Consider the following 24,441-nt stretch of genomic DNA (forward strand, 5'->3'; position numbering starts at 1 on the left):
AAGCACACAAACTGTACATTCTACTGAGAGAGCCTGGTTCATTCTAAAGGAGACAATTTTGCCTCGAATCCTAGGAAAATACTCATTGGAGGTCATTTGGATCAGCAGTTATCAAATAATGTGTAGTAAAAGAATGAAGAGAAGTAAAAGTCATTGTACTAGTCTGTTCTCATACTGCCACAAAGATACTACCTGAGACTAGGAAATTTATTTAAAAAAAAAAAAGGAGGTTTAATTAACTCACAGTTCTGCATGGCTGGGGAAGCCTCAGGGAAACTTACAGTGATGGCAGGAGGTGAAGGAGAAGGAAGCAAGGCATGTCTTACATGAGGGCAGGAGAGAGAGCGTGTACAGGGGAAACTAGCAGTTTTAAACCATAGATCTCATGAGAATGCCCTCATGATCATGAGAACAGCATGGGGAAAACTGCCCCCCATGATTCAATCACCCCCCACCAGGTATCTCCTTTGACATGTGGGAATTGCAATTTGACTTGAGATTTGGGTGGGGACACAGAGCCAAACCATATCAGTCAGGATGTGTTGGGGTGGTCTTCAGTGTAGTTTTGTGCAGATGCTGAGGAGTGGAGAAAGTGTTCCTGTGGTTGACAATAATGGCATCATTGTAAAAATAAAGATTGCCATCTCAGTGGAGTATGGGGAGCAAGAGAACCCAAAGTGAAAGGGTTTGGGTGGAAACTATCAGTTTCACACTGTCACAGCAGACAGTACTCTCCCTGAAGGAGGTTTCGGGAGAAGAGAGGGGAGGAGGAAGATTTAGTTGGTAACAACTAGAAAGTGAGAGAGTGCAGCATTGAGGTCCAGAAATGACTTTTGGTGATTATATGCAGGTCAAAAACTTATTCTTAAGAGATGTGACTGAAGTATTTCTGTCAGTCTTACACCTCATTTGGCCCATCTTAAAAGCCTGCCTAAGCTCACATTCTTTGTCCTGTGCTTCAAGTGCACTTTACCCGCTGGTAGATGGACGGGTGGAACCTGATCACCACAGACATGGCTTTGTTCCCCCATACAATTTCAGAGCCATTTAAGAGCAGTTAGGAAGGGCTGTTTTGTTTCTAATCCCTGCATTTGAATTTCAAATATTGGAAGCAGGGGATTTTCCATGACATTAAATTTATTGGAATAGAAAAGTCATGTTTCAGGGAGAAACTACCTGGAACTTTCACCAACTCTGGCTCAAATGAACTTCAACTTTAAGAATATTCAATTCCGTTGAAATCACTTAAATAAGGATTTACTATGCAATAGCTTTCAGAGAGCAGACTAGTGGGCTGATATCGATTGATTTAATATATATATATTTTTTAGATGGAGTCTCGCTCTGTGGCACAGGCTGGAGTGCAGTGGCGCCATCTCGGCTCACTGCAAGCTCCGCCTCCCGGGTTCCCGCCATTCTCCTGCCCCAGCCTCCCGAGTAGCTGGGACTACAGGCGCCGCCACCACGCCCGGCTAATTTTTTGTATTTTTAGTAGAGACGGGGTTTCACCATGTTCGCCAGGATGGTCTCAATCTCCTGACCTCATGATCCGCCCGTCTCGGCCTCCCAAAGTGCTGGGATTACAGGCGTGAGCCACCGCGCCCGGCCCCTGATTTAGTATTTTTTATTGAGGATGCAGCAAGTTTTTACTTTTAGAAAATACAGTAGATTAACTCCTGCCATAATAGTCCACAACTTATAGGGACATAAATTTGTAGAAAAAATACCATACATTATAAATAGAAAAAAAGTCAATAAAATTTGAATAAGTAAATATTGAGAATATATATATTTAAATTTCTTCATTTATATTTTTATTTAAATTTTGTTACTGTGCAATGTTGTCATTACTGTTTTTGAAATCAAGGTGAGCAGCGGAATAATGCCAGTTTTGTTTCACTCAGTATTTCTCTTAATACATTTATTTAGTGCCACCTATTGGCCAAATGGCTAATTAAAGATAAAAACTGGTTATTGCCTAGTTTATTTAGCATTTTAATCTTGACTCATGGATGACAATGTACAGTGAAAGAATGCCATGGAGTATTTACATTTTGTTAAGTAGTTGTAGTTTTATATTCATTTCATGCCTTTTATGCCTTTATTGGTATTTCAGCAGTGATTACTGCATAGCGTGGTGGTGAAGTGTGTGATTCTGAAAGCCAGCTCACCCAGGTTCAACTCCCAGGTTCATTGTTGACAACCTTTGAGCCTTGGGAAAACTACTTCGTCTATGTCATTTTTCTTATAAAGCAGTGTGTAATATACACTGGTTCCGAGAGTTAACAGAGAACACACAAGCACAGACACATCTCACGTTAGAACACTGCCTGGCCCATAGTGAGCATGACAGGAATGTTGTCTATTGCTACTCACAAAAGGAAAATTCACTGTTCTTATTTGCTGGATGTTTTCTCTGTGCCAGACGAAAAGCTGAGTGCTTTACACAACAGACACTGACAAACACTGAAGGGGTTATTCCTGCCTGAGAATTAACGACAAATGAGGTTTGAGGAATTCAGAAGACCTCCTCCGTGTTACATCAGTTCTCGGTAGCAGTGTTGGGGTGTGGGGGTAGCTCCTTATCACTTCCAGGCGCATGCATTTAACCATTTCCCTATATTGACTGTTTGGGGAACAAGTTATTAATTACCTGTAATGTCGTTTTTCCAAGAATAATCAGCACATTACTGATCAGACACAACACTAGAATAACTAGAAGCACAATATTTTAAAAGATTATCCTATTTTTAAGATTTTTAAAATAATTGTTTAATGTAATATTATTAATATTTAAAATGTGCTATCATTATGCTGTTTTGACTGTATGTATATCATCACTCCAGATTTCATGTTAGATTATAGGAAAAGATACAAAAACGAAGTTACTATTTCATTTTTTCCCCAGAAAACATTACTGTTATCACTGCTATCAATTTACTTTTATCATCTTTAAAATTAGGTTATTATATACAGACCTAAAGCATAAAGTTTTTGTAAGGAATGAATATGTGTTTGTCTCCCAAATTCAGACTTCAAACACAGAAGTTTTAACATACTTCACTATTATCACAACTTGTAGCGTATTTTAATTTGTGGTTAGCGTCAAAGTGTTTTGTAATCTTTCACAGTATAAAATACTTCCAGGTTAATTCAACTCCTTAATGTAGCAAAGGCCAGGAAATTTAAAAGTGATATCAAAGCGGCCGGGTGCGGTGGCTCATGCCTGTAATCCCAGCACTTTGGGAGGCGGAGGTGGGCAGATCACCCGAGGTCAGGAGTTTGAGACCAGCCTGGCTAACATGGTGAAACCCTGTCTCTGCTACTAAAAATACAAAAATTAGCTAGGCGTGGCGGCATGCCCCTGTAATCCCAGCTACCCCAGAGGCTGAGGCGGAGAATTGCTTGAATCCAGGAGGCAGACGTTGCAGTGAGCCGAGATCACACCACTGCAGTGAGCTGAGATCGCACCACTGCATTCCAGCCCAGGTGACAGAGCGAGACTCTGTCTCAAAAAATAAAATAAAAAATAAATTAAAAAAAAGAGTGGGATCAAAGCACTTAAAAAAATAGGATAGTGTTCTCAAAAAACACTACTAGAAACCCTAGGGAACAGGAAAACTAGTCCACATATCACTAAGGTGTTATTGTACTCCCTCCTGTGGCTGACGCAGAAACCGCATGGAACGCAACTATCGTGAAAGACAGAGACACCCGTGAACCCTCCAGATTTTCATACATGTTGGAGAATTGCTGGTCCCCATCACCTTCACAGGCAGAGTCAATTGATGAAGAAGCAGTGACTTTTATTCTACTGTTAATGGTTAAGGAAACATGTCAAGGAAGAATTTCAGCCCCCAGGGTTGGTCTGAGGAGCTTGATCATAGCAATTGCAAAGCCACAAACTTGCCAGTCTGCAACAAAACACAGGGCAGCAAGAAAAGGCAGCACAGCAGCTCAGCTGGGAGTTTTGCTGCTGCCTTGTGGGAGAGAACAGTTGGTGTGAGGCCAGAGCACAATACAGGGAGGATAAACTGGGCTCAGGGTTGAAAAGAGTATGAGTGGAAAGTAAATAAGGATTCAAAGGAATGTTCTATCCTGATGTTTAAGTAAATGTATTACTGTAAAATACATTCTGACTATTGCTTATATTAATTCAAATGACTCCCTCCCTTCCAAAATGCAAACGCTATTTTACTGTTCTATTCAGGTGTGAAATCTCAATAACATTTGCTAAGCTTGGGGCTGTGTGTGAAGAGAATGGCTTTCCTTCTCTTACGTGCAAGGAGAGTGCAGTGTCGTGAAGTCCTCTGTCTATTATTGCTTCATGAACAGCAGCCACAATTTGAGACATAGGATGCTAGTAGCTTGCCTTTGAGGAAAAAGGAGTCTTAAAAATTCAATATGGCATTATATGAGCAGGAGAGAAACTTTCAGACCAAGAAGTATTCCCTGCATCGTTGCTGACTATTACTCATCAATTTTATTTTTTAAAATATGAGCAGTTCAGTAAAATGTTCTCCTCTCCCACAGGTCATGTGCATCTTAGAAGCCTTTGGACATGCCAAGACCACACTTAATGATTTGTCCAGTTGCTTCATCAAGTATTTTGAACTGCAGTTCTGTGAGAGGAAACAACAGCTAACTGGAGGTAAGTGCAGCGTTTGCCAATGTGGATTTCCTGTGCGGAACCAGCATGCGGGCACATCGCACACAAGCACATGATGGAGACACCTTGTATGAATCAATGCTGGGAGAAAAAATCTATTCTTCATCACAACCATATCTGTAAACAGCTTAAGATACTTCTGGAAAGTTTGTGTTACATTAGAACAAGGATCAACAGTCAGGCACTCAGTTGAGGGTGTGTGTGTGTGTGTGTGTATACGTACCTGGGATATCAGGTGACAAGTGCTGAAGTTATTGTGAATTGAAAAATATTCTCAAATGCAAGCTGGACCTTTTCAAGATGATTATTTTATAGACTATATAATGAGAAACCAAACCCAAACCAAAAATAGCTGAAAGGAATCATCCTTGCTGAACATAGAAACGAACTCAAATACTTTAATTAAATAAATAATACCTTAGTATTATATATAATTTCTTCACATAACACACATTGAAATCTATTTGAAATAAAACTGAATCCATATAGTTAAATGATTGAATTAAATCTAAACATCAAAATAATCACCAAACTAAACCCAAACAGACACTGTTTCATATTTGATTTAAATACTTAAAGTATATTTTATGAAAACTCCTTATTTAGCCGGGTGCGGTGGCTCAAGCCTGTAATCCCAGCACTTTGGGAGGCCGAGACGGGCGGATCACGAGGTCAGGAGATCGAGACCATCCTGGCTAACACGATGAAACCCCGTCTCTACTAAAAAGATACAAAAAACTAGCCGGGCGTGGTGGCGGGCGCCTGTAGTCCCAGCTACTCGGGAGGCTGAGGCAGGAGAATGGCGTGGACCCGGGAGGCGGAGCTTGCAGTGAGCCGAGATCTGGCCACTGCACTCCAGCCTGGGTGACAGAGCGAGACTCCGTCTCAAAAAAAAAAAAAAAAAAGAAAACTCCTTATTTAAAATTCAACTAATTTATAATTCACCTAGGATTTTACATCTTTCCAATTAAAACAAATTCATGCAAATTAATAATATAAATACAATCATAGGTAGCATTTTTGATATACTTGAATATTAACAAAAAACTTTTACAACAGCTGTCAGCACTTAAACATTTGCCAATTATTATAAATGATTTCCGAAAGAGCTTAATTTTATTTGGCTTTTTAAAGTTGCCCTATTTTCCCTTCAGGAAACAAAAGTTAGTTTTGACTATAATCTAGAAACAAAATCATTGCATTTTGCAGCAAGTCTGTGTCAGAATCAGATTTCTACTAATTAAATGTGACGAATAACATGCATCAAAAGAGTAAGAAAAGATGCACTGGGCATGGTGGCTTACGCCAGTAATCCCAGCAGTTTGGGAGGCCAAGGTGGGCGGATCACCTGAGGTCAGGAGTTTGAGACCACCCTGACCAACATGGGGAAACTCATCTCTAGTAAAAATACAAAATTATCCAGGTGTAGTGGTACATGCCTGTAATCCCAGCTACTCAGAAGGCTGAGACAGAAGAATCGCTTGAACCCGGGAGGCGGAGGAGGTTGTGGTGAGCAGAGATCGCACCATTGCACTCCAGCCTGGACAACGAGAGCAAAACTCTGTCTCCAAAAAAAAAAAAAGATGCTTTTAGATGTTGAAGTTAGAAGGTTAAGTTGTGCAGCAAAAGGAAAGCTATTTGTTCGTTGATTTGTTTTTTAAATGCATGACTTAGAGTTCTGAAGGTCTGCCTTTTTATGAAGACCTTGTCGGAGAACTGTCTTGAGCCTCAAGCTCTGGTTTTCCAGTCTCGGTTTCCTAACACCTGGCCGGGTGTGCTCCTCCAGGGAAAGGGCCGGATTTACTTCTGTAATACTGAGCACAGGCTCCCCGCTGAGCTCTTAGTGACTGGTGGGCTGTGGCGATGTTCTCTAAGTGGGTAGTAAGTTCTCCAAAAGTAGGAAGCTGAAACATGGAAAGCTCCGTGTTCCAGCCGCTTGCCACTCAAACATGTGGCCCAAGGACAAGCACCGCGTCATCACTCGGGAGTTTGTTGGAGAGGCAGAATCTGACGCCATACTCCAGACTGGCTGGTGGAGACTGCAGTTTAACAAGATTCCCAGGTGATTCATGGGACATGAGTGTCTGAGAGCTCTGAGAGCTGAAAGCAGGCCACTCGTGTTTATGCACAACTAGTGCAAGGAGGAGAAGCTCATCTGAGGTATCACCAGCATGAATTTTTCTTCTCAATTTCCTGTTTCCTTTACCAAGAGGGAGAGAAAATAACTGGCTTCTGAAAGTGTCATCCATTACTAACTTTTTTTTTCTTTTTTTTTTTTCCTCTTGTTTATTTTTCTGGATAGAGTTTAGAGGGTCCTTTTCTTTAGGAACGTTAATTTGGAAAATAATTATATATACATATTAAAAAGAACTGGAAAACTTTGTTGTAAACACTGATTAACTGAGCCTTCTGTTAATCAACAATCTCAGTGAACACGTGGTCCCTCACATCTTCAGTGTGATCAGCCCCACATATACCTCTGGGGCAGCTTGTCCAGGCAGCATTGAGACCCAGAGGTGATGCATATTCATAATGATGGGCCTGGAGCAGTTCGAGGCCCAGAAAAGTTCTCGGAATCCTTGAGGAACTGTGACCGTAATTTCGATATAATTTCAGTCTCGTGTAGAGTTTATTTTTCTCTTATGGAAATGGCAATCGGGGCATTGATGACAGGCGTGCTCCACCTTTCTCCACTTTCTGGATGGCCTTTTTACTAGTTCTGTTCCCCTAATTAACATCCTTAATTTGTTTCTTATCACCTATGTTTGTTTGTTTCATAGCTTCCTGCTGTGTTCTTTTAAAACTCTGGCCAAATGATTTGGTGATCGTTTTTAATGTTTTTATTTAAGAGTAATAAACTGCTATAAATGAAGTAACAAAGCCAGTGCTGCGATGACATTCATAGAAGTCTACTGCCTAGATCATAAATGTGGTAGGACCCACAGTGCCCTGAAGGGGTGAGACTGGGAACTCAGTTGTTTCCTGTTTTTAAGAAGAGAAATAAAAGGAATATATTCAGAAAATGTTTATCAGGAGAGTGAAAGTTCCAATGTCATGTTTTTGGAGTAAAGTGTTGACAAAACTAAAAATGTTTACACTGAAAAAGAAATAACTCAAGAGAAAGAGGACAGATTTCTTCAAGTATCCCTTACCTCGTGGAAAGGGTTTTGAGTACAAAGGTATATTGTGTGTACTACAAAGAGCAGGTCGATGTTTCCGAGAAGGAACGTCTTTACTCGGTCGTCAGAACCTGCCGTGCAACATCCTCACGTCTGCCACGCACTCTCTCACGCCTACGCTGGCTGTGCCTAAGCAAGAGGAAGGGGCAGACACCAGCTGGACCAGACAATTTTAAAGATGCTGCCTAGGGCTCAACATTATTTAAGTCCAAAAATGAAAGCACTCTTTCAGCTGTGGATCTGATGTTCCCATGTCTCCCAGAGTAGCTTAATAGCATGTACTTGTCTCCTGTGCCTGTTAGCATAGACTGAACAGGGTTGATATTAGAATGTGTTAGATGTCAGTGTCCGAAAGCTGCAGTAGCAGATGAACACCAATGTGGTGGCTGGAAACAACAGAAATTAATTGTCTCACAGTTCTGGAGGTTAGAAGTCTGGAATTCAGGTGTCTGTAGATGCACAAGCTCTTGGCTTCTCTGGGGGGACCTCCCCTGCCCATTCCTAGCTCTGATGGTTGCTACTGATCCTTAGTGCTCCGTGGCTTGGAGATACATTCCTCCAGTCTCTGCCTCTTTTGGCTCATGGCCTTTTCCCTGTGTCTCTTCTCTTCTCCGAAGGACACTGGTCGCACCCTACTCCAGTATGGACACACCCTACTCTAGTATGACCTTATTGTAACTTGAGTACAGTAGTTTCACCCTAAACTAAGGTTTTGCTTTCTGTGGTTTCAGTTACCTGAGTTCAACTGTGATTCAAAAATATTAAACAGAACATTCTCAAAGTAAACAGTTCATAAGTTTTCAATTGCATATTATTCTGAGTAATGTGATGAAATCTCCTGCCCTCCAACTCCATCCAGCCTGGGAAGTGAATCGCCCCTTTGTTCAGTGTATCCATGATGTCTCCGCTACCCACCTGTTAATCACGTAGAAGCTCTCTCAGTTATCAGATGGTGCCAGTTTCCTGGTGTTTGTGTTCAAGTAACTCTTATTTTACTTAATCATGGCGTCAGAGTATAGGAGTGGTGAGGCTGGAAATTTGCATAGGCCAAAGAGAAACTGAAAAGTGCTTCCTTTTCATGAAAAGGTGAATGTTCTCAACTTAATAAGGAAAGAAAACAAATTGTATGCTGAGGTTGCTAAGATCCATGGTAGGAAACAATCTCCTACCCCTGGAATTGTGAACAGCATATTGTTACAACTGTCCTATTGTATTATTAGTTGCTGTGTTAATTTCTTGCTGTGCCTAATTTATAAATTAAATTGTATCATAGATGTGTAAGTATAGAAAAACGTCACGCATACAGAGTTTGGTACTATCCTCAGTTTCGGGGGTCCACTGGGATCTTAGAATGTATTAACTGAAGATAAGGGGTGACTACTGGATCTCTGCATTGATGCTATTCCCAAAGAAGATTATATTCTAAGGTATTGGGGATGAAGACTTCAATATGTAGTTTTGGGGTTTTTTTTTAGGACAAAATCCATCCTGTAACAAAGAGTAATGGAGATCCATTGTATGAATTTTTGCTTTAAAATGATTTTCAGTTTAAGAATGAAATCATCACTGCTCAAAAAAATGGGCACCCTGAATACTTTAAGAAGCTATCAGTAAATGATACTTTAGTTATACATTAGTGATACTTTTAAATAATTCAATCGGCTGCCAAGACTCTTTATGAAAGAAAAATAAAAAACACATTAACTTAAACTACTTCACATACATTTTAAAGAGAGCTGAGTCATTCAAGTTAGTCCCCTGTAAAAGCATTCTGAATTGTAAATGTTCACTAAAATAGTTAATCAAATTGTAGTGATGCTACTCTGTCTCAAACCAGGTCAAATAAGTGTTGATTACAGATTGAGTTTATACTTTATGGTAGACTGTTTTTCTTTAAATTATTAGCATTTATGAAACAGTTTTTATCATTTTATTGGACAGGGAGTATCATCATACTAATTTGAAGATTGATAGATGCTGTTTCTTTCATTGTTACTATTAGTTATACTTTTATAATTTAATGTCAAATCTTTCATCAGAGATGTAACCACAAATCATAATATAAAAAATACCAGCCTCAGTTTTATGAAACACTAACTATAGATAAGTAAGGACTGTTTCTTGTTTGGGGGAAAATTTATAAATAACATTCTAGTCTGGCTTCTAGTCCAGTATTTTCCCTGATCTGATTATTTATTTTAAGATATGATTATTTAGGTTCGCTGGTGTAAGTGCCACCCTCCTTCAGGATTGAGTGACTTATAAAACATCTTACTATCACTGCACAGACAAGTTTATAAAAAGTTACTGTATAAATAAAAGGAAAACTTTGCCAACAATGACTTAGTTTTAGCCATACAGCACCTTTTATTTGAAACTTAAGGTAATTTGCTGATATCATTGCCTGAATCTCTACCAATTTGTATTTTTCATCTGAGCATGCAAAGAGGTTTACATTATGTGACATACAAATCAATTTATGATATTAATGGCATATTCTTGTATGTTTTCCAAAAAGTTTTGGTCCTGAAAATATGTGTTTACAGATTATGTGTAACGTAGTATGCAATAAAGTATTTTGTAGGGCTATACAGTTTTTGTTCATTGTGAAAAAAAAGTGGGGGAAATAGTTTCTTCTCCTTCAAGAAAGAAAAGTTCGTGCCCTTGTCCTTCCCATTGACTTCCAGAAACCTCCAACACCCACTCTCATCCTGTTGCACCCATCTCCTTATGGGTACATGACCACTTAGGATCTGTTCCTGGAAAGGGAATGACAGTTCTTTCTCTTCTGCACAAGATCATTCCTTGTCTTTTAAGGGTACAAAACCATACATTTTCATTCACTTTTGAGTGTGTGCAGTTTTTTATATAGTACACAAAACTGTCTCACCGAACATGCACAGATAAAGTAAAATAATATACTGTCTTCATTCTTATCAAATAATCACTTCATTGTTTTGGATCTTCAAAAATATGTGATAGCGACATTTTTAGTGAGCTCTTTCTTATTCTAATTTACTCTCAAGTCACCTGTTTCTTGGGAGCGACAAATCAGATTGTAAAACCATCTTCATGCAGGGTAGCTGGGCACATGGAAAAGGGCCTTCTAGATCAAATTGCAGGTTGGCCATCCAGTTGTAAACTCAGGTGAATAGGTGAATGTCACTGATTCTCTTTACCCAGCTATAAAATTAGGGGACCGGACTCCATGGTCTCCTGTGTTCCTTTCAGCTGCTTTTTATTTAATTGGAAATAAACCACTTTTGAAGTTGACTATTTCTAGTATCATGATGGAGTTATTAATGGTTTAATCAGGCTGCCTCTGCAAAGGAGCCAGTGGTAATAAAGGGGTGCCAAGAACACTGGCCTCAGTGCATCTTCACAAATCTTATTTGGCTGAGGGGCTTGTGAAAAGAGCATATGACCAGCCATGTCCCAAATCTCGCTTAGCAGCTAGATTTTCCAAACGGAGTCATTCTCTTTATCAAGGTAAATCTTAGCTGTTGACCAGATAAGTTCTCAAACAAGAAAATGATCTCCTCTTCTGGAATATTCATTATTGAAGAGAATTCTGTTCACCAAAAACAGGGTGAAGGACTTTTAGAAGAGCTTACTTGTAAAGGACTGGAAGACATTGAGAGTCCATAAGGCCATGCTTTTGACTGCACCCAGAATATGCAGAGGGCCAAATTCATCACCATTGGCAATGCATTCAGCGAGCTCAAAAGCTTGATTCTAAGCTTGATTCTAAGCTCTGAGTTCCCTCTGTAGTCTTTTTTTTTTTTTTTTTTTTTTTTTTTTGAGACAGAGTCTCGCTCTGTCGCCCAGGCTGGAGTGCAGTGGCCGGATCTCAGCTCACTGCAAGCTCCGCCTCCCGGGTTCACGCCATTCTCCTGCCTCAGTCTCCCGAGTAGCTGGGACTACAGGCACCCGCCACCTTGCCCAGCTAGTTTTTTGTATTTTTTTTTAGTAGAGACGGGGTTTCACCGTTTTAGCCAGGATGATCTCGATCTCCTGACCTCGTGATCCACCCGTCTCGGCCTCCCAAAGTGCTGGGATTACAGGCTTGAGCCACCGCGCCCGGCCCCCTCTGTAGTCTTTACGAGCCACAAGGCCTGGGGTTGAGTCCTGGCTCGTTTACTTTGTGCCCGCCGGCCTTGGGCAGCTCACTGGATCTTCCATACCTCATTTACTTCTTCTGTCCAAAGGGGATAACTATCACCCCAAACTCGTAGAGTTTCCATGAATATTCAATATGTTAACATTGCTCTTTAAATCACTCACTGTTTTCTTTTTCTTTCACTTTTATTTCAAATCTTAGATTATCCCTTTCCCAGAAGTAAGTGGGAGGAACTCAAAAGGGAGGGAGGTCCAGAGTCCCCCTGAGGAATGTCAAGAATCCTTGGATTTTGATGTTTGTGCCCTGAAAATATCCAAGTGTATTTAAGTTGAAATTGAAATTTACTAATGTTAGAAAATATCTTCCAGTAAATATAGCCAGGCTATGTGTTCTATTTAAGAAATTTAAACGTTAAAGTTACTGCAAATGAAATGGAAAATATATTAAGGCCTTTGCTTTGTGTTTCTTCCAAATCCTGATGTTAAATAAAGTAGAGGCATAATACCAGATGAATAGTCATCTTTGTTACCATCATCAATTAGTCTTAGAATTACATACTTAGCAGGACATTCTTTTAAAAGTTTCAAAGTGCTTTAGTTGATCTTATGTGAAGAGCAGCATCCTTTATTGCAAACAGCCTGGGCTTAGGAGACAAGACAGTTGGGCTTCAATGTGAAAAGGCCTGCAACAGAATTTTAAATGAGGCAATGTTAGAAGGACGCTAGAATAGTGTGTGGTACACAGTAGGTGCTTTAAGTGGTAGCACCTTCCTCTTGGAGTCCAGAGGAATCTTGGAACCTTCGCGTCTTTTCTTCTTCCTATTACAGATAGGAAAAACGAAGCCCAGAGGGATGCGGGGATTGGCAGCGTCAGACTCCAGAGTAGGATCCGTCCATTTGACTCCTTTGGGAAGCACTTTCACTTAGGTTACACCACCAGAGTGATGACCACCCTGACCATGAATAATGAGATGGAAAGAAATGCATAGGTGTGAAAGGGAAAATATTTGGCTATCCTAATTAATTGATAATATGTTTTTGGTGGTTGCTAATTGAAGGCATGACAGTACTTTCTGGGATCAGGCCCTAAGTGGTCATGTACCCATAACTAGATGGCTGCGACAGGGTGAGATTGGGTGTTGGAAGTTTCTGGAAGTCAATGGGAAGAGCAAAGGCAGGAATTTTTCTTTCTTGAAAGAAAGGGAAATTTATTTTCCCCACCTTTTTTCATAATGAGCAAAAGCTGTATAGCCCTATGAAATACTTTATTGCATTTTATGTTACATATAATCTGCAAACATATGTTTTTTCAGCACCAGAACTTTTAGAATACATATATGAATATGTGGACACTTGTAGAGAATTACAAGTATGTTTCTAGTCAAAAGTATTTCGTACATAAAAGAGCTTTTAAAACATAGAAGTCTTGAGAAGTCAAGAACTGTTAGTAGAATGTTTCTTTCTATGTATGAACACTTACATGAATGTGTCCTGAAACCTGTTTAACTTAGAAGCCCATCATACTCCTTCCATTTTTACCATTTAATTTCAGACACAACAAAAAGTCTGCATTTCTCCATTTGAAGGAATATTAGAGTTTCATGGCAATTTGAATTTTGGGCTGTCTTGTGTTTGCTTCCATCTAAAAGCTCACTCAAGATGTATACATATTTTGAAACCCTGCTGATCAGAATTCTGCTAATCCACAGCAATTTTATTCACTGCTGGAGATGAGCTAACCAGGTTGATTAATAATTACACTGTTTTTGAATTTAGATGAAAGATATCAAAGTGACTCCATGATGTGGAATTTGATTAGTTTTGAATACTGCTTCAAGCAGAGTTTGCATATTGGCTGGGATAGGTGGGGGTTAGCCAACCATTTCTCCAAAAATGGTAGCAAGATGACTGTTTCATTCTCCCTTCTCATCTGGTATTTCATGCCTGAAGGTTAGGAACAAAAGGAAGATAATTTTATTTAAAATGTTTTTAGGTTTTTAAAGAATATCCTCTTGAGTAGTAAATTAATTCAAGATGAATATTATTAATATTAAATAGAAAATGTTTCCAGCGAAGAATTTAAGGAAGAAAAAAAGAAAAAAAGTATTTAAAACTTAACTTGAAATTGCCACCTAATTGATTCTCATTGAGACCTGTGCACACACATTCAAGCACACATGTTCATCCATTGAGGTTTGTTGCTAATTCAGGACTTGATACCACCCCCATTCTAATTTTACCATCACCTTGGGGCTTTACTGTCACCGATGAAAGGGATATTTTGAAAGACCTTTTCTTTATGCACTTCTGGTGACTTTTCCCAAACTTGTCTCTTTAGACAACTTATCTTACTAAGGGATATTAATTTTGAAATTTAAAAAACTCTGATAATCATTCTGATTAGCTAAATTGACCACTTACTAAATGCATTGGAAGGCACTGTAAATAGTGGTTCTAGTTGTTAGAACAGATTTTCTGTATACAATTAAATTGGGAGACACCACATTTTTGCTTTTAGTGGCTGGACTTTAGAATAATGCTTAGCAAATTCATTACATGAGGTTTTTTAAAAGTTCAAATGTATGAGATAATTATAACCATTTGCCTTTCTAAGAACTGCCATTCTTTAACACCCCTCACCCAAATAATATTGATATTGGATTCTTACTTCAAAGAGGAAAACTAATAATTCACATTTGCATTTAAAATTGAAATACAGGTCTGGCTTGGTGGCTCACCCCTGTAATCCTGGCACTTTGGGAGGCTGAGGTGGGCAGATCATTTGAGGTCAGGAGTTCAAGACTAGCCTGGCCAATATGGCAAAACTCCATCTCTACTAAAAATACAAAAATTAGCTGGTGTGGTGACACACGCCTGTGGTCCCACCTACTCAGGAGGCTGAGGCAGGAGAATCACTTGAACCAGAGAGGCAGAGGTTACAGTGAGCCACGATCATGCCACTGCACTCCAGACTGGGCAATAGAGTGAGACTATGAATCAAAAAGTAAATAAATAAATAAATTAAAATTAAATTAAAATACATAATCTGATTATTCATAATGATAAAAATAAACCTATATTAATTTTTTAATGCTCCAGAAACAATGAAATTTGCAGCATGCCAAACATACAGTCATAATTTTGACCAATGCTAGCTTCTGAATTGCCGATCTTCATATGTAAAGCAACACTGAGGCTGTGATTACCATATTGCATCTTTTTGGCCTTGTTAATCAACTGCTATCAAATAAATTTCAACACCTTATATTTATGAATTGGGTTATCTTTTATTTTATTTTGTAAAGGTTTGAAAACAGAGGACTAAATAAACATTAGATAGTAGTCCTATTACTACACACATGTGGTCAGAGTAAAAGGAGAAGATGACTACACACTGTTCACATTGGACCTGTGTTACTTTATAGACACCTCATCTACCTCATCCTCAAGTACATTCTGTATATTAAACTCTATCTGTGTGAATTCAAATTGCATTTTCCTTTGCTGCAGTGGGTTTCTTCTGGTGTTTCTGGCAGTGAGGGACCATGATCTATCTCCCTGGGCCTTCGTAGTGTGGCCACATATAATTCTGATTTAGTTGCGGGGAATTCTTGTCAGTGCCTTTAGTGGAGCACTTTTTGAACAGTGTGTGTTAATATCCGCCCTACCAACATGGCCAGGACTCTCAAACAGTGAGATATTAATGAGGAAAATTCCAAAGCTTCTTTCAAAGCCTTTGTTACAGGCAAGAGCAGATCTTGTTCCAGATTATATTTGTGCACCAAGTTCTTTGTTGGATATGGGAAGAGGAAGGATGTCCCCTTAAACCGTGTCTTTTCAGCATCATATTGAAAGTCCTAGCGAATGCAAAATGACAATAAAATAAAATGTAAATAGATGGGAAAGGGAAAAGTCAACAGTCCTTGTATCTCTTGTAATTAATTAATATGTGTTAATTTATGGAAATGAAATGAATACTCTGCCATTTAACAGAATTACTTTTCTTTTCCCAACCAGCCAGAATTTATACATATTTGCTGGAGAAATCCAGACTTGTTTCACAACCTCTTGGCCAGAGCAATTTTCTCATTTTCTCCTTGTTGATGGATGGGTTATCTGCTGAAGAAAAACATGGACTTCATCTTAATAATTTATGTGCACACCGGTGAGTGACTAAGTGTTTTGTATCTAAAAGCTATGCCTTCAAATTGTGATTGTAATTTGGTAGTCTTAAATTATCTTCTTACTTTTCAGAGACAAAACGGTGAGTAAAAGATAACTGTTGGATACTGTTAGGTTGAAACCATCCACATAACAAGGTTCCAACTGTTTGTTGAATGTCTGGGTGAGGTTGTATGTGTGTGAACAGACTTATATTTGTATTTTACTAGTTTTCAGATCAGAAAAAAAACTTATGCATATGTAAACTCCTGTACTCCTTTTAAGTATTTTGGCTATAACATTAGTTCTGCATTCCTAATTCATGCCCCTGTTTTGAGATAATGGGCAATATTATTTGAGTAAGTATGATTATTCATTGGTGGATGAAGGTTTATCATGGCTTAAGATGCATAGCACACATAACCTGAGGGGCTGATTTCCTTTAATGGAGACAGAAAGCACTTGTGTTAAAATTAGGATGCCTTGGTCGTACGAGAACGATGGGAGTGACGGGCCGTATCGACAGTGAGTGAAAAATGTTTTCTCAATGTTTGCACTTCTGCTAACTGGCTGGATTAGTGCGTCTCCGCCACAGGGATTGGTCCAGATTTGCATTAGGATGAGAACAAGAAACAATATGGGGAATGAACCCTGTTCAGAAGAGAAGTTGGTTGGAGAAGAGCACAAGAGAGAACTGGATTCTGATCTAAACTCAATTCAGTGGCAGGGGATGTGGGAACTAGAATCTGAGGGACATGTGGATTGACTTCAGATACCTGCTGATACCTGATTTATGGCTTATTGGGTGTTTATTATTAGATCTAGAGGAATGGTGTGAGTTTGCACAATTTTAGGAGAACTTTTGTGAGAAAAATAAAGGATGCCATAGGAGAAAACATACACACAAACACCCCCCCACACACACACACACAGAAGAGTTGCTTCACTTACCTGCATGTAGTCAAGACAGTGGTTAAGGCCAAGTGATTATTGAGAGAACAAATGGCGGGGGGCTTCCCCCAACAAGCCCCCCTCTTGAGTACACACGTAGGCTGCTTTAAGCCTGCAAAAAAATATGTATCTCTAGTTCTCTCTGCTCTGTGGTGCTGTTTCTCCATCTGAAGCCGTTATATTCTGGTTAGGGAGACATTAATAAACTGGTTGGTAATAGTCGAGGTGATATGATGAAAAATAAATCAGGGTTGGGGAACAGAAGAGCGGGTGGGTGTCCTGCTTTTAGATAGGTTAATCAAGAGCCTCCTACCAGGTGGTACCTGTGGTAGAGACACCAGAGAAGGCCATTCACAGATCTGAAGTGGTGTCCAAGGGAGATGGAAGTGTACAAGGGGCCTGAGGAACATACTCAATGTTTGAGGGACAACATGAAGGCCAGGGGCTGAGATTAGAGTTGTATGGGAAAGAGGGAGGATAATAGAGACAACATGAAAAGAACAGCCATGGTCAGAAATTTAGATTTCCTTCAGAGTTGTCTGGAAGTGATTGGGGGTTTTGAGTATGCAAGGGAATTGGTTTTCACTTTGAAGGTGACTTGCGTCTGTGGAGATGTCCCTGTGGTATTCCCAGCTGGAAGCAGAGAGCTAAATTCCTGGTATGGTAGTGGGAAGATGGTGATGGCACTGATGGTAGTGGTGGTGCAGGCGATGAGGAATGGGGAAACATGGGTGACGCTCTGAAGGTAGGAAGGTCGGGATTGATGGATGCACTGAGCGAGGGATGTAAGGTAAAGAGATCAAGAATGATTCCTGTGACTGTGGCCTGAGCAACACATGGTGTCATTGTGCTGTTTACATCGTGACAAGGCTAGGAGGGAACCAGGGTGCTGGGGAGGAGAAGAGTGGCCAGAGAACCAGTCCTGCTGTTTTGAGACAGCAAGGTGGAGATGCAGGAGTGTCAGGAGGGCGCTGGAGAGAGGAGGGACTTTGCAGCGTAATGGAGCCAGTGTGAGACTGAACACCTAGAACTGCTTGGAGAAATTATAAGACAACCTCTGTCCCGCCACTGCTGTGAGGGCTGAGTGATGGTGCAGGTGCGCTCAGGGGAAGGGGCTGAATTGGCCTAATTTACTGTCACATTACTAACTACTATCATTAAATTTCAGTGAAGACATCCAAGGCTATGGATATGGTTTGTCATGTTGTGTAGGTGGAAAGTAGTTAAGAAGTGTAAAAGGCCTTATCAAAATTGTGTTTTATTTACAAAGAAAGACTATTTTAGGGTTTTCTGTTCCCAAAATGCAACAGAAATTTAGAAGAAAGTGCTAATATTAAAGTATGGTAACCCAGGCAAAAGTGATAGAAATATAAAAATTCCAGGCTTCCAGGACATTGGAAATATTTTAAATCAAATCCCTTCATATTGTGAAGGAGGAAATCAAAGCCAGAGACATGAAGAAGCTGTACTCAAGTGAATCCCTTTTCTGCAACAGCAGTATGGACAAAACCCATCCCCTGAGATTAACTTTGTGTTTTTCTACCTTGAACATCGCTAATGGAACATACTGACCCTGGGGGGAAGCAACTAACTGGATTCTAGCGATTGCAGGTTGAGAGATAGCCTGTGAGGAAGAGAAGAGTATTGGGTTTCTCTGCTCCCAATCCTTCTAATGAGCAAAAACTCAAAGCCTCAAGCAGATACGTAGCTTAGAGTGCATCCGTGTGTGTGCATGTGTGTGCACGTGGGTATGTGCTTGGCACTGCAGGTGTATGGCCACTGATGAAGAAAAAGGAATAATCTAATCTATAATTTAAATAAACAATTTAACTTCTTGATCTGTGGTTTGGATGAGTCATTTGAAGTGTGTGAGTGTGTGGGAGAAAACAAGGATTTCTGTGTTGAGCTTCAATTCTGACATTCATTTCTCTTTGCAAAAAAGAGTTTGGAGTCGCTTAGGCTATTTAGAAAGTCAAACAGTCAGGGGTGACTTTATGAGGAGTTCCAACAGGAAAGAACTTAGGAAGATCATGAATAATTCAATTCTCTTGAACAAAGCAGTTATTTTATTAGAATGTATCATAAATATCTAATGTGTGCAAAACAACATTTTCCATGAAAACATTCACCACCCACCACCCTCCAGATCCATGGAGACATCAGCTGGAGCATTTGTACAATGACAATTTCACAGGAAAACTGGAGCGGCAAAGCAAGCTGTTTTTCAAGTTATAGTTTGTATCGCAGTATTTTTGTGGTTTATATTATGCAGATCTTCTCACATTTATAATATTGGGGAATCTTCTCACTTTTACAATGTTGGTTAGGTTTGAGGAGTTCATATCTGATTAATGTTTAAATTTAGGTTGGTATCGAATCTTTGTTTAGTAATTATGAGTATTAAGTTCCTTATCTTTGGAAACCGTTTGGCTTGCTCAAAATTAGAAATAGAACCCTGAATTTGCGAGCTTTCTAACCTTTCACAAACTGATCATCCTTCTGAGTCCCTTCCTTAAAATTGGTACTCATAGGTAAATGATATTGCTATTCATAAAATGCTTAATACCATACGTTAAAGCAAAGGAAATATGGCTGGAGGAGGACTCCACGCTCCTATATTTGAGTCCTTGGGGATGAACTGTAACCTAGCTTAATAGGCAGCCAAGATTGAAAACCCAACTTAGGCGTATGTGCCTGTAGCAATAGCTGAGTCTTGGCCAATCCCAGAGGCCACACTTCAACCACTGATAGACTGCTGAGTGTTCAGTTGTTCAAATAAAGCGAACACCAACCTGTAACCAATCCAGCTGTTTCTATACCTCCCTGCCGATTTCTTTACGGCACTTCCCTTGTTTTGTCTATAAATTTGTTCTGACCACGAGGTGTCCCTGGAGTCTCTCTGAATCTGCTGTGATTCTGAGGGCTGCCTGATTCTACATATATGTAGTATATCTACTATTATTAAGTAGATAATTATATCTACTATTGTTAATAGTATATCTACTGTTGTTAATATATGTATTATATACACTATATTATATGTAGTATGTCTACTATTATTAAGAATGGCATGATTATTGTCACATCTACTTGTCTGATTTTTTCAAAATAATATTGCTATTCCTATTATGTAGAATACACCAGCTTACATGTGATCACATGAACACAGCATCTCTTTGCTGACTCACTCATTCCACAGTGCAGCTTTTAGTGGAATTTGGATGAAGTACACTAAGTCCTAAAGCAAACACGACAGAAATTACAAGCTGCCTTCTTTCAGATTCATTCTCTCTCTTCTTTGTTTAGAACAACTCACTAGATACATGAATCAAAATAAAATATACATGCATATGTAACTGTGAGCTAAAGGCATGTTCAATACTTATCATCTTATGTGATTAGACCTCCAGAGAGAAGAAAACATTGCTGTAATTTCTTTTTTTTTTTGAGGTGGATTCTTGCTCTGTCGCCCAGGCTGGAGTGCAGTGGTGCTATCTTGACTCACTGCAACCTCTGCCTCCCCGGCTCAAGCGATTCTCCTGTCTCAGCCTACTGAATAGCTTGGATTACAGGTACATGCCACAACATCTGGCTAATTTTTGTATTTTTAGTAGAGATGGGGTTTCACCATGTTGGCCAGGCTGGTCTCGAACTCCTGACCTCAAGTGATCCACCCGCCTCAGCCTCCCAAAGGGCTGGGATCACAGGCATGAACCACTGTGCCCGGCCTGTAATTCGCTTTTATCATTAAAGCTACAAAAGTGCTCTTTAGCTTTGACTCTGTTTTTAGAACTAAAAATGTTGAAAATATCACATGAAAATTTATGGAGGTTTATTTCAGCATTAAAATGAATGTAAAACTACTTTCTTGTTTGTAACATAGGAATGATATCTAGAAACAGCAGATAGGACGTGTGCCTAACTTTAGAATATAAGTGATACAGATATAGACATCACCTCCTAAGGCTTAGCTGCATGAAAACAGTATTTATAACACTTTGCATAAGCATCTTCCTCCACAGATTATTAAAACAACAAGAAAAACAGTCTGTAGGTTTCTATATTTTGAGCTGTGGCAGTAAGACTGCGTGGATCTGGAATTCCACAAGATGGCGAGCTCTCCATAAAGTCAGACGAGAAAAACAAAACAAAAATCCAAACCAAGAAATTAAAATAAAAATAGAAAAATGAAGAAACACAAACACAAATGCTTGTCACCAAAAGTTTCTTTTTCGCTTATGGTTCTTCCTATATTGACTGCTTCCCCCTAACCCCCTCACCTCCAGCTGTTTGTTTTACAAGGACTATTTCAATTTTTCTTACCCTTTGCGTATCATACAAACATTACATTTGGGGAACGAATGTAATTTCTGTTTTGGGGAATTGAGATTTAATGAAAGCCAGAAATAGTCATTCATTGTTTATCTTCAGCATACTTTCAGCAGCTTAGATGGGTTTAGTCCCAGAAAAGCTAGGTTCCTAAATCCAAAAAGTTATTCCAAATCTCCTTTTGTATTGATGAATGGTGGAAATGATTGTGGTGCTGCAGGATAACATTTGTCAGTAAAGGTCAGATTTTGAATGCTAAGTTGAAAGCAAGCAGTGTTTGATTCAGAGCGTGTGACCTGTTTCTAACCCATGTGGCCATGAAAGGAAAAGCTGAGTCACCGCGAGCTTGAACTTGTGATCCTGCTGGGAGCTGTACCTGTCACGGGGAAGTCACGGCAAGCAGCTCCCGTGAAGGTTTGGTTTCTGCTAAGGGCTTATTATGAACGGTGAACCTAATCTGAGAGTGTCACATAATGTTTAAAAAGAGGTAAGGGAAAACTTAAGTACTATGTGGAGGTGAGTCTTCATAATTTTGTGATATAATAAGCTGTTTACTTAGTAAGTAGCTTGAAGGTGCTCCCAAGACAAAAGTTCAAGACAGGAGGCGCTTTCATCAGATTCTCGCAGACTCCATTAATAATAACCTAAGTGACAGTCACAGTCACAGTCCTGATCAGCGCAGTTCATGGGGTACTTCCCACATGCCAGGCGCTCTCTGAAGTGTTTGTCTCTGTTCACTCACTGAATCTTCATCCACAGCTAAGCAGAGGGTGCAAGGCTGTGTCTGTATTGTATAGTGAGATGTCACCCAGCAGTCAAGATCTGAATCCAGGCCCTGTTGACTTTATCCCTAAATTGTCTCCACAACAATGCTGCCCACAAGATGGCAATCACTGTCTTTATCTCGTTGTGTCACTGAGACTATAAAAATAAACTACGCTAGGTCTTTATTTTAATCTAGAAGATCTTAAACGTTTTAGAACTAACAGAACTTTTGTTACCCTGGGTGGACAGTGTAGCCATTATATGAGTGGTTAGACTACCTATGTAAGTTAGCAAGGACATTTCACTATGAAATGAGAATGAGAGGAATTGGGTCAGTGGCTTCCATCCTACCTTCTGTTCTTTATGTTATATAAAATAAATCAGAAGCCAGATATATCACTTGTTCAAGGATATTTAGCTGGAATATTTGGTAAATGACAGGGGTAGATTTCAAACTAAGGTATGCTTGGTTTCAAGTTTCTGTTCATCAGAACTTTTTGATTGGTAGTGTTAGATTCCCAGCTCTAACACATTTAAAGAAAAAAGAAAAAGAAAAAGGGGGAGTGTTGAAATGATGGCATAGCTGAAGAGAGCAGAGGTTATGTTTACCACAGGGACGCAAGATGCAGGAACTCAAATGTGGCTTCTCTCTCTCTGCCACACTCATGCACATGGCACACGCACGCATGCGTGCACAGACACAAACATCAGTTTTACTTTGTATGTGTTTTCTAACACAGAAGGGAATGTGACTACGTGCTGCCCCAGGCTCCCCTAACTTAGGAGCAACTTGTCTGTCTGTCAAGAGGCCATCTTGGTGGCTCAGCCCAGGTCTTAGGCCCATCCTGGGCTCCTAAGTTAAGAACAGAAGGAAGAAGTACATTTGGCTCCTGCGTAGGGATGGGAGCTATTTAACAGAAGGAAGGGGAAGGGAGAGCTGAGCATTAATCAACAAGGAGCAACATGAGGCCCTGTGTTTTCCCCTGCGTGGCACTCCAGCTACCTGAAAGACTCCCAACCCAGCAGGTGAAGGTCAGAGTGCAATTGTCAGTAAGTCTGGGTACCAGTCATTCAGCACTCTGCACTGGTAACTCTGGCCAAACTTATCACCTTGATTTCCAGCTACTCATACAGGACCATCTAGTGCATGAAGGTCTATTGCATGAAGCCTGTAGATGAATATTGCAATGTATTTCCTCATGACTTTTATTTGTATAGATTTTTTCAAAAAATATTGTATGAAGTTAAGACAGCAGTATGATTGGCCTAATCCACAGTGTCATTAAATAGCTAGCGTAAGAGAATTGTGGCCAGAGGTCCTATATTTATTGTCTGAATATACCTCAAAAATTCAGACTTCTACATTACTTTTAAATGGTTAAATGTATTATATGATAACACATTGTTTTGGCTGCTGTTGTTGGTTTTGTTGTCACCCTTGTGATACTTCTGAAGCTAATAACAGCTGTCATTGAGCACTTCTCATAGATTTCCTCTTTGTCTGCTCATGATAACTGTGGAAGATTATAATTGATTTCCCCATGTTGCAGATGAAGTGACTGAGAGCTATGGTTGCTTGGTTAACTAACCAGCATGGGACAGAGTTGATGTTTGAACTTCAATCTGTTCGATTCTCAATTATTTGTTTTCAAATGATTCCATATAGTAAAGGAATTTGCATCACAGATACATTTAACTGCCTCTACTTCAGCAAGAGAACTATTTGCTAAAATCAGCATCTTAACCCTTCTCCTTTCTATTTCCTATTTTTGACGATAGTAGCATCATTATGATTTTTATTATGAAAATAGACCATCATTAAGCCAATTATAAATATATTAAATATACCTTCATTAAGAGGGTGTGTTCACGTAATAAACACATACATAAATAAACATGCACATACAACTGCACATGCATATAAAATTCAGCAAGAAACTACCTTCACTAAAATTTTGAGTGTCAGACACCATACTCAGTAATTAATTCTCACTTAATTCTTCTAATAACTATATGAGACTGTTACTGATATTGTCACTGTTTGATGAATGAAGACACTGAGTCCTAGAGGTTAAGTAGCAGCCTGCTCAAGGTCAGGCAAGGCAGGAGGCCGGAGATGGTGCCCAGTGGCCCATCTCCCAGCAGAGAGGGAGGGCCTGTCTCCAGCAGTCCTGGCCACTGGCTGCTAATGCTATTTGTCCTTGAGGAGGTGACGGCCAGCTGTGTTGTTTAGAAACTTACACTTGGCTGGGTGCTGTGGCTCATGCC

At 39.7% G+C, this 24,441-nt stretch overlaps 1 protein-coding gene across 3 annotated transcripts in view; it reads left to right on the forward strand.

Moving 5' to 3' along the window:
- The window catches only part of MYO16 (myosin XVI), a 702,327-nt gene that overhangs the window by 389,009 nt on the left and 288,877 nt on the right, over window positions 1-24,441 (forward strand). For all 3 annotated transcript variants that reach the window (XM_025364355.1, XM_025364354.1, XM_025364353.1), the window contains exons 15-16: window positions 4,534-4,651; window positions 15,985-16,132. In XM_025364355.1, coding sequence (XP_025220140.1) covers window positions 4,534-4,651; window positions 15,985-16,132 — 266 coding nt within the window. The remainder of the gene's footprint in view (window positions 1-4,533; window positions 4,652-15,984; window positions 16,133-24,441) is intronic.

The sequence above is a fragment of the Theropithecus gelada genome, chromosome 17, assembly GCF_003255815.1.
Source record: "Theropithecus gelada isolate Dixy chromosome 17, Tgel_1.0, whole genome shotgun sequence".
Classification (NCBI taxonomy): Eukaryota; Metazoa; Chordata; class Mammalia; order Primates; family Cercopithecidae; genus Theropithecus; species Theropithecus gelada.